Below are 14,060 nucleotides of genomic sequence, written 5' to 3'. Positions count from 1 at the left end.
CATCACAACCATTCTGATCGTCCACGATGAATTCCTCTGGAAGCTTCAACCTGGATAAATGAACCTGAAAAACCTAAAAGAATGGTAAAATCTTATTTATTCAATTTAAATGAAAATAACAGCAAAGAAACCGACCGGTCGGCAAAGAAAAGAGAAAAGAGAAAAGAAAGGTATCTATATATAGTTATAACTCTATATAACTCTATATAACTCTATATGACTCTATATGACTCTATATGACTCTATATGACTCTATATGACTCTATATGACTCTATATGACTCTATATAACTCTATATAACTCTATATAACTCTACATAACTCTACATAACTCTACATAACTCTACATAACTCTATATAACTCTATATAACTCTATATAACTCTATATATAACTCTATATAACTCTATATGACTCTATATGACTCTATATGACTCTATATGACTCTATATGACTCTACATAACTCTACATAACTCTACATAACTCTATATAACTCTATATAACTCTATATATGACTCTATATGACTCTATATGACTCTATATGACTCTATATGACTCTATATAACTCTATATAACTCTATATAACTCTATATAACTATATATAATAAAATAAATAAAAATAAAAAAATTTTAAAAATAAAATAAATGAGATCAGACAGACCGCTTCAAGCGAGGCAGAATGCTGATCTGATTTTCATGTTGTCTCAGCTCCTCTATTTATACTCGTTTCAACCATACATTCTCATCATTTCAATCATTCGCATCAGTAAAAAACTTGTTTAATGTATATACTGCACTATTATACAGTCTTAACCACAATGCTAACCGTACTAAATTGAAGTCATCGAACGAACGCCTTCGAAACTTTCTGGTTGGCTGGTTGAATCTGCTATATTGCTTTTCATATAAACATATATTCTAATATATTATAATTTAATTATTTGTATACATGTATTCCAGTCACTTTATATATATATAATAAAAATTCATTATAAAAGCAACAGTAATCAGTGCTATATATGTAAGCACGCAGTTCAAGTTTTTCGGGGAGAATTCAAAATTGTTTGAAACCACACCTTGCTTAACATCCGATTCCAAGCTGAGCCAAGCCAAGCTGAGCCAATATGCATAGATTTATAAGCGCTTTTATATTAAAATTTGGCTCGCTTTTTAAACGAATATCCCAATATAACAAATTCTCCACCCTATTTTAACTTTCTTTGATGCTTTTTAATCAGTCAGGTCACAAAAATCATTATCGATATCGCAATGAAATCAATTTGAAATTTTTTTTTAATTATTGATAAAATTTTTAAATTGTTGATAAAAGTAACTAGTATATATAGTGTAGTAAAACGTTTAAAATTTTCTGAGAGAATTCAAAATAATTTGAGACTACACCATAACACAATTGTACAATTTGAATGTGTAAATACAACATTATAAATGCATTATAACTACGTGTATATATCTATTTCTTTATTTAGTTCTGCCTGTGTATGATACTTTGTCAAATTTATTTGATAGGAATCGAATATATTTTTTATACCGGCTGATTAACTACCATGCAGTAAAATAACTACTGTTGACACCATTTCCTCCAACGATTTCGCAAACGAATTGCCCATACCATATAAATAGAATAAACTCTTTCAATCAATGTTTAAATTTTTATATTGTCATTTATTCTTTCGTTTTTGTTTCTGTACTAATTTTCGTGTCAGATACAATAATTTAGTTTTTAAGTAAATTTTCATTTTCGTAGTTTTACACAAACATGCCCACCTGTCGCATTAAAAATTGCATTAAAAATAAATAGAAATAAGAAAATTTCTGATGCATCTTTTCACAGGTTTATTTTCAAATTAACTTCACACTAAAATAAATGTTACAATATCCCTATACTCATTGAATAGAACTATTTTGTTTTACAATTACATATATTTTATTTTATAGACTATTATAATTTATAATGCTATCATGGATTACCATTTTATTATTAATAAAAGCAATACTTAAGAAATGCACAAGTTTCTGTAACAGTTTATAAAATTTCAGATTTCCTCAAAATGTAAAAATGCAAAACAATTGGATTAAGTGCATCAGACAGGAAATAAATGATTTNCAAATGGCTTCCATCAAAAAATGCAAGAATATGCAGTGACCATTTCTGTAATAAAGATTATAAGGGTTATGATGGAGAAAGAAAGGTAATGCTGAAGAAAAGCATTCCCATGTTTTCAAGTTAGTTATATTTATGTCATCAGTTACACAAGGAAGCAATTCACATCCTCATTGTACATTGCAACATTGTTATATATATACAAAAAATATAAAATGCATTCAACAATACTCCATGTATTTTATTAAAACTTAGAAAGGGCATAATGACATTGTGAATAATAAACCCTGCTTAGGACTGGGATCATCATCATCATCATACCAATCACCATTACAAGTAGAGTCAATTTTATATTAATGCTTAACAAGTTAACTAAATTGGCATAATCAAGTTTTTATATGAAATACACATCAAGTATTTAATGTAACAAATAAATTAACAGAAAAATTTCTGGAAAAGTTTAAAAAAATTAGAACATATGACTCTGATCAAAAATCATTCGCGTTGACACTGCATTTGTATGGGCATAAGGCATATGATTATCTTTGGACAAATGGCTTACATCTTCCTCACACTAGGACATTAAGAAAGTAATCTTGTCATACCTGTTCAATAATTTTAATAAGATTGTTTTAAATAACTATTCTCAATGTCATTTTATTAACACTACATTAAAAGGTGGCTACAAAACATTGATGGTATGCCTGGGGTGATTTCTACAAACCTTATTGACTAATAGTGATGGGGATCCTCTGGAACTGTAGGATCATGACATTCAATCTAGTCATGGATTGAGAAATCAATCCTTGATATATTTGATAACAAACATTTATTATAATATAAGAATGAAAAAAAGATGTAGGTGTAAGGCAAAATCTTACTGGAAGCAATTTTAGCAAATTAATATTCTATTTTAGCAATTTATGATTTATTTTTTTATTTATGACTTTATCCATTTTCAATGATACCGATATTTTTAATTATTATTATCCAAGTTATACTCATGCCTATATAAATTAATTTGATTGTGCTATTTCTATGCTTTATTATTTTATTTACTTGCCATAGGTATGCACAGCATTTAATAAATTAATAATAATTAATAACACAACATTCTAAGTGCATAAAATATAATAAATTAAAAGTACAATTTTTTACAAACCTCATTGGTTATGGTGATGGGGATTCTTTAAAACTGAATGATCATGATCTAACAAGTCGTGGATTGATGAATCACTGGAATCACACATTATCTTTAATAAATTTAATAACAACATGTACTACAATTTAAGAATAAGGAATATTTGTAAAACATTAAATGAAAAAAAATTTAGTTTGAATCACTCATAATTAATAAATTTTAATTAAATTGTAAGTTAGCTTGGGGAGTTTGAAGCTTGAATTGAACAAATTACAAAATTGTTTATTTTATAAAATTGATTGATAAGTTCTTTAATATATTAATTTATTTAATTTAGTATATTTTTTATTCCCAGACCTAAGCATTGTAAATAAAAATTTTAAAACCAATCAAGCAATAGAATTTAGGATCTTAGGAACAAGTGCTGTTAGTCGTTAGTGTAGTAGTAGTATGTAGTAGTGTAGTGGTAGGTAGTTTCTAGTAGTCTAATCTGTTAATGTTCGTTAGTGTTATCTGTTATTTATTTCAATTAGTAATTAGAATCAGTAAAGTTTAGTTTTAGCTTAATTATTAGAGTTTAGAAATTTAATTACTAATTAGTCGTCGTTTAGTGTTGTTACAGTTAGTTAATGAGTTAATGTTAAGTGTTGTTGGTTCACAAAAAAATTTTTTTATTTAAAATGCAAAAAGATACTTAACCGTCATACAGCAATATCTATCCTAAAACAGGTATCACCTTTTAAAACATTTTGAAATTTTAAATAAAAGCAATATTCCGAAATTAGTAAATATAAGATCGTAACTTTTGACTTGGGCGATAAAAGATCCACCCTCCAATTTTTCTCCGGAAGTAAGCTCCTTGTTCGACCGTCAAAAATGAGCGAAGGCCGTTATATTTATTCTAATTATATGGTGTGTGTAATCAAAGGGAGGCCTATTTACCAATATACAACACATTCTTATGGGCTGAAGCAGGGATATGCAAAGAATCTCAATTTTTCAACTATTTTTATTATTTTCAGTAAAGTCTATTTTATTTTTTTTTAATTTATATCAAATAAAAATGATTAATTACCACATTGGATAACAATTAAAAAAAATTAAAATTTTAACATTTTAAATAAAAGCAATATTCCGTAATTAGTGAATATACGATCGTAACTTTTGACTCAAATGATAAAAAATCAACCTACAACCATTGATTGATTAATTCATTCATTCATTTAACCAATTATTCAATCATTCAGTTAATCATTTATTCGTTCGTTCGTTCCTTTGTTCTTAAATTTTCTACTAATAAAAAAAATGTCTACAGAATGATGAGAGGTGGGCAGTGGTGGGCGTCAGCACGTTTCAGATGGTGGTCTCATGATGATCGTTCCGATGACAATTCGAAGAAAACAACAACAACGACGGTTTTTGAAGTATGATTTAGTTTCTTTTTTTTATTTTTCTCATTTATTCATTCGTTTTATCACTATCTTTCAAATTATTTCTCCATTAATTGATTCATTGATTCATTTTATTCGTTCATTAAATTATTGATTGATTACTTAGTTAATTCATTCATTTAACCAATTATTCAATCATTCAGTTAATCATTTATTCGTTCGTTCGTTCCTTTGTTCCTTAATTTTCTACTACGCTAATAAAAAAATGTCTACAGAATGAGAGGTGGGCAGTGGTGGGCGTCAGCACGTTTCAGATGGTGGTCTCATGATGATCGTTCCGTTGACAATTTTGAAGATAATATTAAAGGGATATTTGTTTTTGTCTCATCGTGCCATTGAAATTTGAACAAAGGATTGAGCGTTATCTCAATAAGATAAGTTGCCTATTTTTTCCAATGGCTTGTTTTTTTATTTTAAAGAATCAATTTTTTTTAAATTGAGCATTCTTCTGTTCCGGTCACATTCATTCCATCGATGCGTGTCAGATGATGGTCGGTGCAATGGAGGTTCGTCCGTAGTAAGTGAAAAAGTTTCTGGAGAGTACACGCCCGCACATTTACATACATACACACACACACACTCACACACTCGGGAAGGCCGCTGCCCCCATTGTGAGCATTTTTATAATAAAAGTCAGAAAGAGGAACGTTTTAGGTTGAAAATCTACCAAAAATTAGACGTGATAGGCAAAAAAAGGTCGACACACTACCACAAATTTTGGCTCCCCAGTGAAAATTTTGGCTTCCAGTGAAAAATTTTGGCCCGCCGTACAAATTTTTCCCCGTCAAAGTTTGAAAGATCGGCTACTGTATATCCTACCAAATGGATTGTTTGTTTCTTAATTCTCTCCCTATATTCCATTATTTCTTTGTGGTTATAATGAAACGATTAATTTGTCGATTGAGTCGATTCATTTCAATATAATTACTTCAATTTATTCAAAGGAAAATATATTTTTTTTAATTTTATGAGATGAAAAATAAATCGTTTGGTCACAAATCATTTTACCGATCTCAAAAAAATTTATATTTTGTTCAGCAACTGATTTTTTACCATCTCCGGATCGACATAACTGCATGAGATGCCTGTCACGTAGTCAAGAAAGAAGGCGTAAGCGCCGTTCAGTTGGCCCGTCATCTGCAAATTAAAAAGATGTTTACAGAAATATTTTTGAACATTTGGAAAAATAATTTTATAAAAAATTCCCTTAATTTTAATATTTTTGTTTATATTTGTATATATGTTGTTGATTTTGGTGTCAAGATAGCAGTAAACTCATAAAATAATCATCCAATCTCTAAAACTAAATTGTTTAATGATTGGCAGATGGGTGATTGGATAAAGGCTAGACAACACTTGTTTTCTTTGATTGGTTGACATTTTTATGGTCATTTCATGAAGAAAAACAATTCCAAATGTTTCGTTGTAAAGGGTTCAGAAGGCAATATTCTACAAAAGTTTAGCAAAAATGCCTCGCGAAAGAGTGCAATCCAAAGGACCCGTGCCTACGCATGTCCGTCATAACTTTCGGTTAAATAAAAAATCTCGCATCATTTTACCTAATAAGTAAAAAATAAAAACTTGAATAAAATAGAAACCAACATACTTGAATACCCAGCATGCACTTGTCCCATATCTCCTCCTCAACCATGGTGCGATTATCATGGCAGATAGTCTTGTACGGATTTTTCTCCCCATAAACCTCCTGGCACTTTGAGTCGGCGACCTCCTTCGTGATTCCTGTGTAGGTCGGCCACGTGACATTGACGGAAGTGACGTCATTAAATTCCATCCATCTCCTTATGATGGGGCTCGGCTCGTCGTGTCTCTCATACATTCCCTCATCCTCCCATCGTAACAAATTCTCGGTGCATCTTTCTCCCGCGAAACCTGAGTGCGGGGGTGGTTCGAAAGGAGAATTTCATTTTTTCCAATGTTGAACATTCTATCAACAAAACGACAGAATGAAAAAACAAAAGGACAAAAAAACAAAAAAAACAAACGATCGAACGAAGGAACAAACGGAGAAACAAACAAGTAAGCAAACAGACGAATGAACAAACAAACAGCACGAACCATCATCACATATGCAGACGTCATCAAAGACGCAGTACCCGTGCCCTGCCTTCGAGCATTCATAGGCGGCCTGGTATGTACACTCATGTTCCTTCAGAGTCTCGAAATACAACTCGGCAAATGATTTTTCCAACGGCGCCAAAGCAGACGTTTGACTCTTCAACACTCCAGTAGAAAAATAAATTGCCACCAACAATATTTTGAAATTGGTCATGCTGCTTTACCTTTCAGTTTGAATCTTTTATTACAGTTTAAATTTTGAATTTGAAGTTTTATCAATTTAATTAGATATTTGAATGCATTCCAACTGATTTAATTTTAAAGAGCAACGGTTGAACACTTTACAAAATGTTATCAATATTTTCCATCATAATTTATAACTTGTATGCTTCAGTGGACGGAAATTTTGACACCTAAACTTATATAGTCAATAATATTGGATTCTAGTTATTTGAGTTATGAAATCTGATCTTTAGTAGTAAACTTTTAAAAGTTAATATTGTTGAAAATTAAATCGACGCAAAAATTAATTGCAGAGATGCGGAACAAAATAAAGCTTGTGTGTGTTAATGATTATTAAATGTTGCTATCTATGTAACTCGAACTAGTGTATACACTTTTATGCCATGTCGGTTGGAAATGTTTCAAATATTTTTATGTGTGATTTTTGGTCCCATCGAGAATGACACTTTAAATGCAAAAAATTCTTGAAAATTGAATCACGATTCTTACAAATAAATCGTTTGTACATAAATTTACAACATTTTTAAAGTTTTTACAAAACAATCTAAGACGTATCTAAAATGAATTCAGCTTGATATTGAATGCAAGTGTTTCTTTAAAAATATTTTAAGAGGTAGCCAATGTGAAAACGATTTGTATTGAACCGATTTTAAGACCCTTGAATTAATTTAGCATCTACTATACCGACGTAATAAAAAAAATTAAATTATAGTATCGAATAATAAACTAATACCAGTTAAGTTAGCCTTTTTCCATTTCTCCTTTTTATTTTTAAATTTCAACTTTCTTCATTTGAACAGATAACACGTTTTTGGTGAAAAAGTTACAATAAAAGTTGATTCATAATTTTTAAGTTTATCGAGACTATTTATTAACACCTAAATTTAGACAAACGGGTTTTTGTGGCCACATTCCAGTACAAAACATTTCCCCATGATAATCCCACTATAAATTTGCTTTAAAATGTTTTCTAGCTTTCTCCTAACAATAGTTTAGCATAAGTGTATTAGAAAGAAACTAATTTTAATTTTCAAATTCAATGCAGATAATTGTTAACGTTTATTGACGACGACTGTTGTGAGCATATACGGGCGTATTTTATACACACCGTGTGTTTGTTGTCTGAGGCCTCCAGTGACGGATCCAGCCATTGAATTATATATTTATATATAATATAGTTGTATAATTCCATGGATCCAGCAAGCCCTTTCACTCTCGAAACATTTTGGCTAGTGAGAAAGATATAAATTTAAAATTTTTAAATAGACGATACTCCTATTTTGAGTGTTTAAAATATTATTTTAAGTTAATTGATTAAGGAATTTAATACAATAATATACTTAGATATCAAGTCCTACCTAGCCAACACGTATGTTATATTCATTTTTACTTGGTCATTCATCGATTTGACCACATAATTTGACTCCACATTATTCAAATTTTTTTTTGAAATTTTGGTAAACTTAAAAAAAATTCTTTTTTTTTGGGTTATAAAATGTAGAAATAAGATAATAAACGATATATAAAATCTTATTTTTTAATTAAATTTTCATCAAGTTTGCCCAAATTAAAAAGTTATAGTCCCGAAACAAATTAAGACGGTTAAAATATAATTTTAAAACATTTCAATTCATATTCCTTATCAGTTTACTTTAGAATATGAAAATCTGTTTTTAATAATTACCATTAAGTAAATGTTATTTTATAAAAATATTTATGATAATTTATAATTAGTAATTGTTGATTTTAATTTAGTTGAAGTGTTGATCAAGAGTCGGTCAAGTCGATGAATTTATTTTCTCAAGTTTTTCATAGCTGCACGAGATGCCGGTCACATATTCGAAGAAGAAGCCGTAAGCTGCGTTCAACTGGCTTGTAATCTTAAGATGACGAAATGCAAATAGTTTTCTATATTTGAGAAAAAAAACTTTTTAAATTTAATTTTAAAAAATTATAAAAACTGTTCAATATGTTTAATTTCGTAGGTTAAAACTTTCTCAATTTAAAATTTAGCTATTCAAAAATAAATTATTTGAAATTACAAAACACACGTATACCTACGGCAATGGTTATTAAACGTCAGATGGTTATTGCCAATGAATGTATTGACAACATTAGAAATGACAAATGAATTTAGGAAATCCAAGTATGAAGAAAGATTAATGAACAATTAAACAAAAACATAGCCTAAAGACCAACCTTAACTCCTCTAAGGCAGTTTTCCATAATTTCTTCTTCGACGTCAGTTCTACTATCTTTGCAGATAGCTTTGAAAGGGTTCTTTCTAACGTATACCTCCAGACATTTTTCTCTAGCCATATCTTCTGTAATGCCTGTGCAAGTTTGTGATATATTTAAAATATATATTTCTACATATTTTTAACTATCGCATTCGCATTTATTATAAATTCATTCTATATAATATAATAAACTATTATACTTTTTTAAAAAAAATTTTAAAAAAGCGTTTTATAAAAAAATTTGTATTTTGAAAATAAGACAGATGTACATATACGTAAGCTAATCACTTAAGCTGGGTCAAGCGCAGATTCCATAGGGCAGAGGTGGGCAAACTACGGGGCGGCCCTTCAAAGGTAAAATAGTTCTCAATGCGGCCCTCACAGCAAAATGTTTGCACACTCCTGCCATAAGGCAACAAAAAAGTGAAGGTCTTTAATTGAAAAATGTTAACATAACCAAGTTGAGTTACATTAGTTTTTTGTAAAGTCCTATTTTTTGTGGAAGCTCCGAGAAAGTAGCCGGCTGCTCCGATTTAAATCCGACCCAGAATGTAAATATGGAAAAACCTACCTGTTCTGGAGGGCCAAGTGACGTTGATGGTGTGGATCCTGTTGAATTCCATCCAGTCCCGAATGAAGGGACTTCTCTCTTCATCTCTCTTGCAGCTCTCAAAATTGGGATCTACTCCTCTCTGTTCGTCACAATTCTTTCCAGTATATCCTGGCGGACGATGCATCAGTTGGAGCAAATTTGAATGAAGTGTTGGTCGAAGATATTGTTAATGTTATTATTATCGCCATTATTATTATTATAAATGGTGATATTTTTAGAAAGCAACATTCTGAAACAAAAAGTGTTATGATAATTACAGGAAAAACTGAAAAACGACATTACTAATCAAAAATTTGTAGTAAGCACGGATTGTTTAAAAAAACACTTTCAGACATAATTTGAAATATTTTACATTATAAAACAACAATTGTTGTCATAATTATAAATAACTCTGAAGAAACAACATTATCGAACGAACATTTTTATTTTAACTTTAAAAAAAATACTTGTGAAAAAAAACGACTTTGTTAAACGTAAAATAAAAAATATTTAAACCAAAAAATCCCAACCCGGAGAGCACAAGCAAATATCATCCACCACACAAAATCCCTTGCCATGTTTAGAACAAGCGTACGCGGTCGCATCATTGCATTGGTGTTTGAGGAATACCTCCACATACTGATCCATGAAAGTTTTTTTGGGGGGTATGTAGGGGGATGAACATGCCGACCCTATGAAGAGTAGGGCTAGTATGAATTTGACGTTGATCATTTTTAGATATTTTTTTTTGCAATATGGAATTTATTTAATTTTTAATTATTAATTTTGTTTCTTGTAGATTTTTTTTGCAATATGGAATTTATTTAATTTTTAATTATTAATTTTTTCCTTGTATATCAAACTATTCATCAATTTTTTTCGTTTAAAACTATTTTAATTATTTTTTTGGAGGTTACAAATAAATTTTCAAAGTTGAGGATGAATTAATTCTATAGACGTGTCAAGATTTTATTCATTCGTTACTGACAAGCAAGTAGGTATTCAATATAAAAGCCATTGAATTAATTTAAAGTTCTCAAGACGTTGTCTCATCATTCATTGAAGAAAACCGCAAATTTTTTGAATATTTGAAAATTAAGAACACTTAAAAACAATATACTTGAGAATTATTATCACAGAAGTTTTTACTTTCTAAAACTTAGAATTATCTTGAATATGTTACGAATTCAGATACCGATTCTCCTTCTTTCTCGTGCCTTATCCTTTCATGACATTGGCGACCATCGACCTCCACAAAACCCGATCTTTAACACTTTGTAGGAGTTGAAATGAGGTGATATTCAACTAGTGTCAAAAAAGCTTCACAAATGTTATTCGTTGTTGACCGCGATCTCTTTTCCCTGCAATAATTCCAGTAATTGTTAGATTTTCCATTCTTTCCTTCCGCATGATGTGGCCAAAAAACTTTAACTGCTCCCGTCGGATTATCTATAGTAATTTCCTCTTTTCATGATTTACTCTGAAGCTTTTGAATATATCTCATAATTTTTGTTACCCATATTTAATACATATGCTTTACATCGCATTATAATCTTATTTTCTATCTTCAGGGTTTAGCCGTTTGCTCTAATGAATGAGTGTCTGGAATATCTACAAAAGTTAATGACAATATCTATCTATTTTATCAAGATTCCGCCAGCGAACTCGCGTCAAAATCTGAATAATTAGCTTAATAGAAATCAAATTCTAAAAGAATTGTTGCTTTTTTAATAATATTATTATTTATCAAATTTGAGGTGTTTTTAATTTTTTTTAGAATTATAGTTAGTTCTCTATGTATAACTCACAAAGTATATAATTATTTTATTATAACAATTTTTTGAGAAAAAATATTATTATCAATTATGAAATGTTTAATAAAAATTCTTTCTTTTCGCCAGTGAAAGACAAGAGCTATCTGACCTTTACCGTGAAAATAAACAGTGAATGCAAATACAATATAAATAAACTGTTTCTCCGATAAAAAATAGACTGAAAATACAGTTTTAGAACAAATTAATAAAAATTTTGTGTTATTTCTGATAATTATTATTAACAATACTTTGCAAATTATATTTAATTAATTGATTTATTCAAAAATTTATTACTTTTTGCTCAAATAGGTTGTTATCATGCTTCACTTTTAATGGTTGCCTTTCTCTTTACATCAACATTATTTTTACAATTGATTTGTAGTTTTGTATTTGTACGCCTCGAAAATTTACTTCCTAATTTGGATTAGTGATCTATTTGTTAGGGAAGAAATATTTTTTGCAATTAGAAGTAAATTTAGTTGAGAATACAGTAAGTAATTAAATTAAGTTAAATTTTTAATTAAATCATTTCATTACTCTAGTAAAAGTAAAGTAAACTATAATTATAATTAGTATAATAATGGTAATATTATATTATTAATATATAACTCTTTGAGTAGAGTAAAAATAGTCGAGTAGAAGTATTATTATAGTACCAAAAACCAAAAAAGGTCCAAGACACCAAGAGAACCAACCCAATAACAACAATTTACAAAGGACACTACACTACACTACGCCTACAGACAACCACAGCCACTGACTGACTACCTTCTACTCTTCTACATCACCAGTAGCCACCAGAATCAGCTACCTATACTACCTATAAACGACTTGCAACTCCTACTACAACACAAAACAACAATGCAATATAGAATGTGAAATAATTACAATGATAAGTAGGCAGGTAGTAGTTTTCATCATTTCCATATCATCACCATATTTACTGTTTTATTAAATTAAATAAATAAAATTTGAATTGAGTTTTGAGTTGAATTATTATTATGCTTTTAATGTAATATAATCTTTTTCATAAAATAAAATAAATTGTATATTATTGACTTGGCAGTTGCTTTTCACTATTAAATCACTGACTTTTTTTATACACCTAGTAAATTAATAAACCATCCTTCAACGAATTAAAGTTTTAATTTAAAATGTTTGATCTCGAACGATTCCCTCTAAATTATCAAAGAATGAGCAGCAAAAGAAAAAGTTGCAAACCGTTAAAATTTAGCAATTTGAAATGCCGGCGATTGTCGTGGTCATTCTTCGACAGCAAACGACACGAGGCCAGTTACGATCAGTCAAAAATTTGAAGATGACCTCAACGTGTTAGAGATTGAGGATTTAAAGGTTCAACCCAAAAAAGAAACTACCAAGAGAAGATTTCCAGCCAAAAAACTCAGCAAAAGCCAAGTTGATGTCCCCGACTTTTACCATGTTTTCAACAGCAACAGCTTCTACATGACAGTTCACAACTACTCTCACAATTCCTCAGAATCTCTCTTGTGGTTGGCCTCCATTTCCCTCTGGTCTTTGGACACGAGTGAAACTCTGCAAGAACTGTTTTTATACATGGTGGAACATTCTAGAAAGTTTAAAGTTTATTACAGTAAATGTCAAAATAAATATTATGCACTCATTCAAATCGCTGACTTGATGGTTGGAGAGGTTGCTGTGGCTGCTGTTGCTGCTGCTGGTGGTGGTAGTGAAGCTGGCCTCACTGTTCCAAAAAGTTCTGCAAATAAGGTTTCTTAAAATTTTTCAAATTTATTTTTTTTCATTTTTTGCTCATTTATTTATGTATGATTATTTTCTTTTCTATTATAAATTATAATCTGAATTAGATATAGAATCAAAACAGCTCCAGTTGTTGATTCAGTATGAAATTCTAATAATAATGACATGATTGCCCCAGAGAGTAATGTGCTGCGCTATATTGTGTCATGGATTTTACTACTATCCCTTCTTGTTAGCAATCCTCAGGAGTGCTGTCTTCATGAACTTTTACATTTATTTATTACTAAATCATAAGTACAAATTGCATTTTTACATGTGGATTGCTAAATCATCGGCTTGACAGATCATGATGCACTGTCCTTATGTTAACAAAGAGTTCTTCCTACTCACAATTAAAACCATTATTCGTGTGTTTCTCAGATCAATATACTAACATATACATACAAAGACTCATATACAAACATACAGACACCACAAGTTACAAACATTCACATACAACAAACACACACAAACATACGGACACAACGTATACGATGCAACACAAGTTCACACAAACGTCCATATACAAACATACACATACAGACTCGAACATACAAACATTCACATACAAACATACGCATACACATACAGACATGAACACAC

At 29.9% G+C, this 14,060-nt stretch overlaps 3 protein-coding genes across 3 annotated transcripts; 1 reads left to right on the top strand and 2 right to left on the bottom strand.

Annotated features, from left to right (window-relative positions):
* Positions 1-5,736: 5,736 nt before the first annotated feature.
* Positions 5,737-7,003, bottom strand: HELRODRAFT_174106 (hypothetical protein; the record flags this gene model as incomplete). Its single annotated transcript, XM_009020652.1, has 3 exons — positions 5,737-5,850; positions 6,320-6,603; positions 6,790-7,003. The coding sequence occupies 3 exons, from the start codon at positions 7,001-7,003 to the stop codon at positions 5,737-5,739; spliced, it is 612 nt and encodes a 203-aa protein (XP_009018900.1).
* A 2,567-nt stretch (positions 7,004-9,570) lies between these two features.
* On the bottom strand, positions 9,571-10,596 carry HELRODRAFT_174105 (hypothetical protein; the record flags this gene model as incomplete). Its single annotated transcript, XM_009020651.1, has 3 exons — positions 9,571-9,674; positions 9,844-9,993; positions 10,395-10,596. The coding sequence occupies 3 exons, from the start codon at positions 10,594-10,596 to the stop codon at positions 9,571-9,573; spliced, it is 456 nt and encodes a 151-aa protein (XP_009018899.1).
* Positions 10,597-12,832: 2,236 nt separating this feature from the next.
* On the top strand, positions 12,833-13,758 carry HELRODRAFT_174104 (hypothetical protein; the record flags this gene model as incomplete). The annotated part of the gene is made up of 3 exons (XM_009020650.1): positions 12,833-12,890; positions 12,955-13,427; positions 13,597-13,758. The coding sequence occupies 3 exons, from the start codon at positions 12,833-12,835 to the stop codon at positions 13,756-13,758; spliced, it is 693 nt and encodes a 230-aa protein (XP_009018898.1).
* Positions 13,759-14,060: the final 302 nt, after the last annotated feature.

This window comes from Helobdella robusta (genome assembly GCF_000326865.2).
Source record: "Helobdella robusta unplaced genomic scaffold HELROscaffold_28, whole genome shotgun sequence".
In the NCBI taxonomy this organism is placed as follows: domain Eukaryota; kingdom Metazoa; phylum Annelida; class Clitellata; order Rhynchobdellida; family Glossiphoniidae; genus Helobdella; species Helobdella robusta.
Note: the sequence above shows the minus strand (reverse complement) of the source record. Positions and strands in the feature narration are given on the sequence as shown.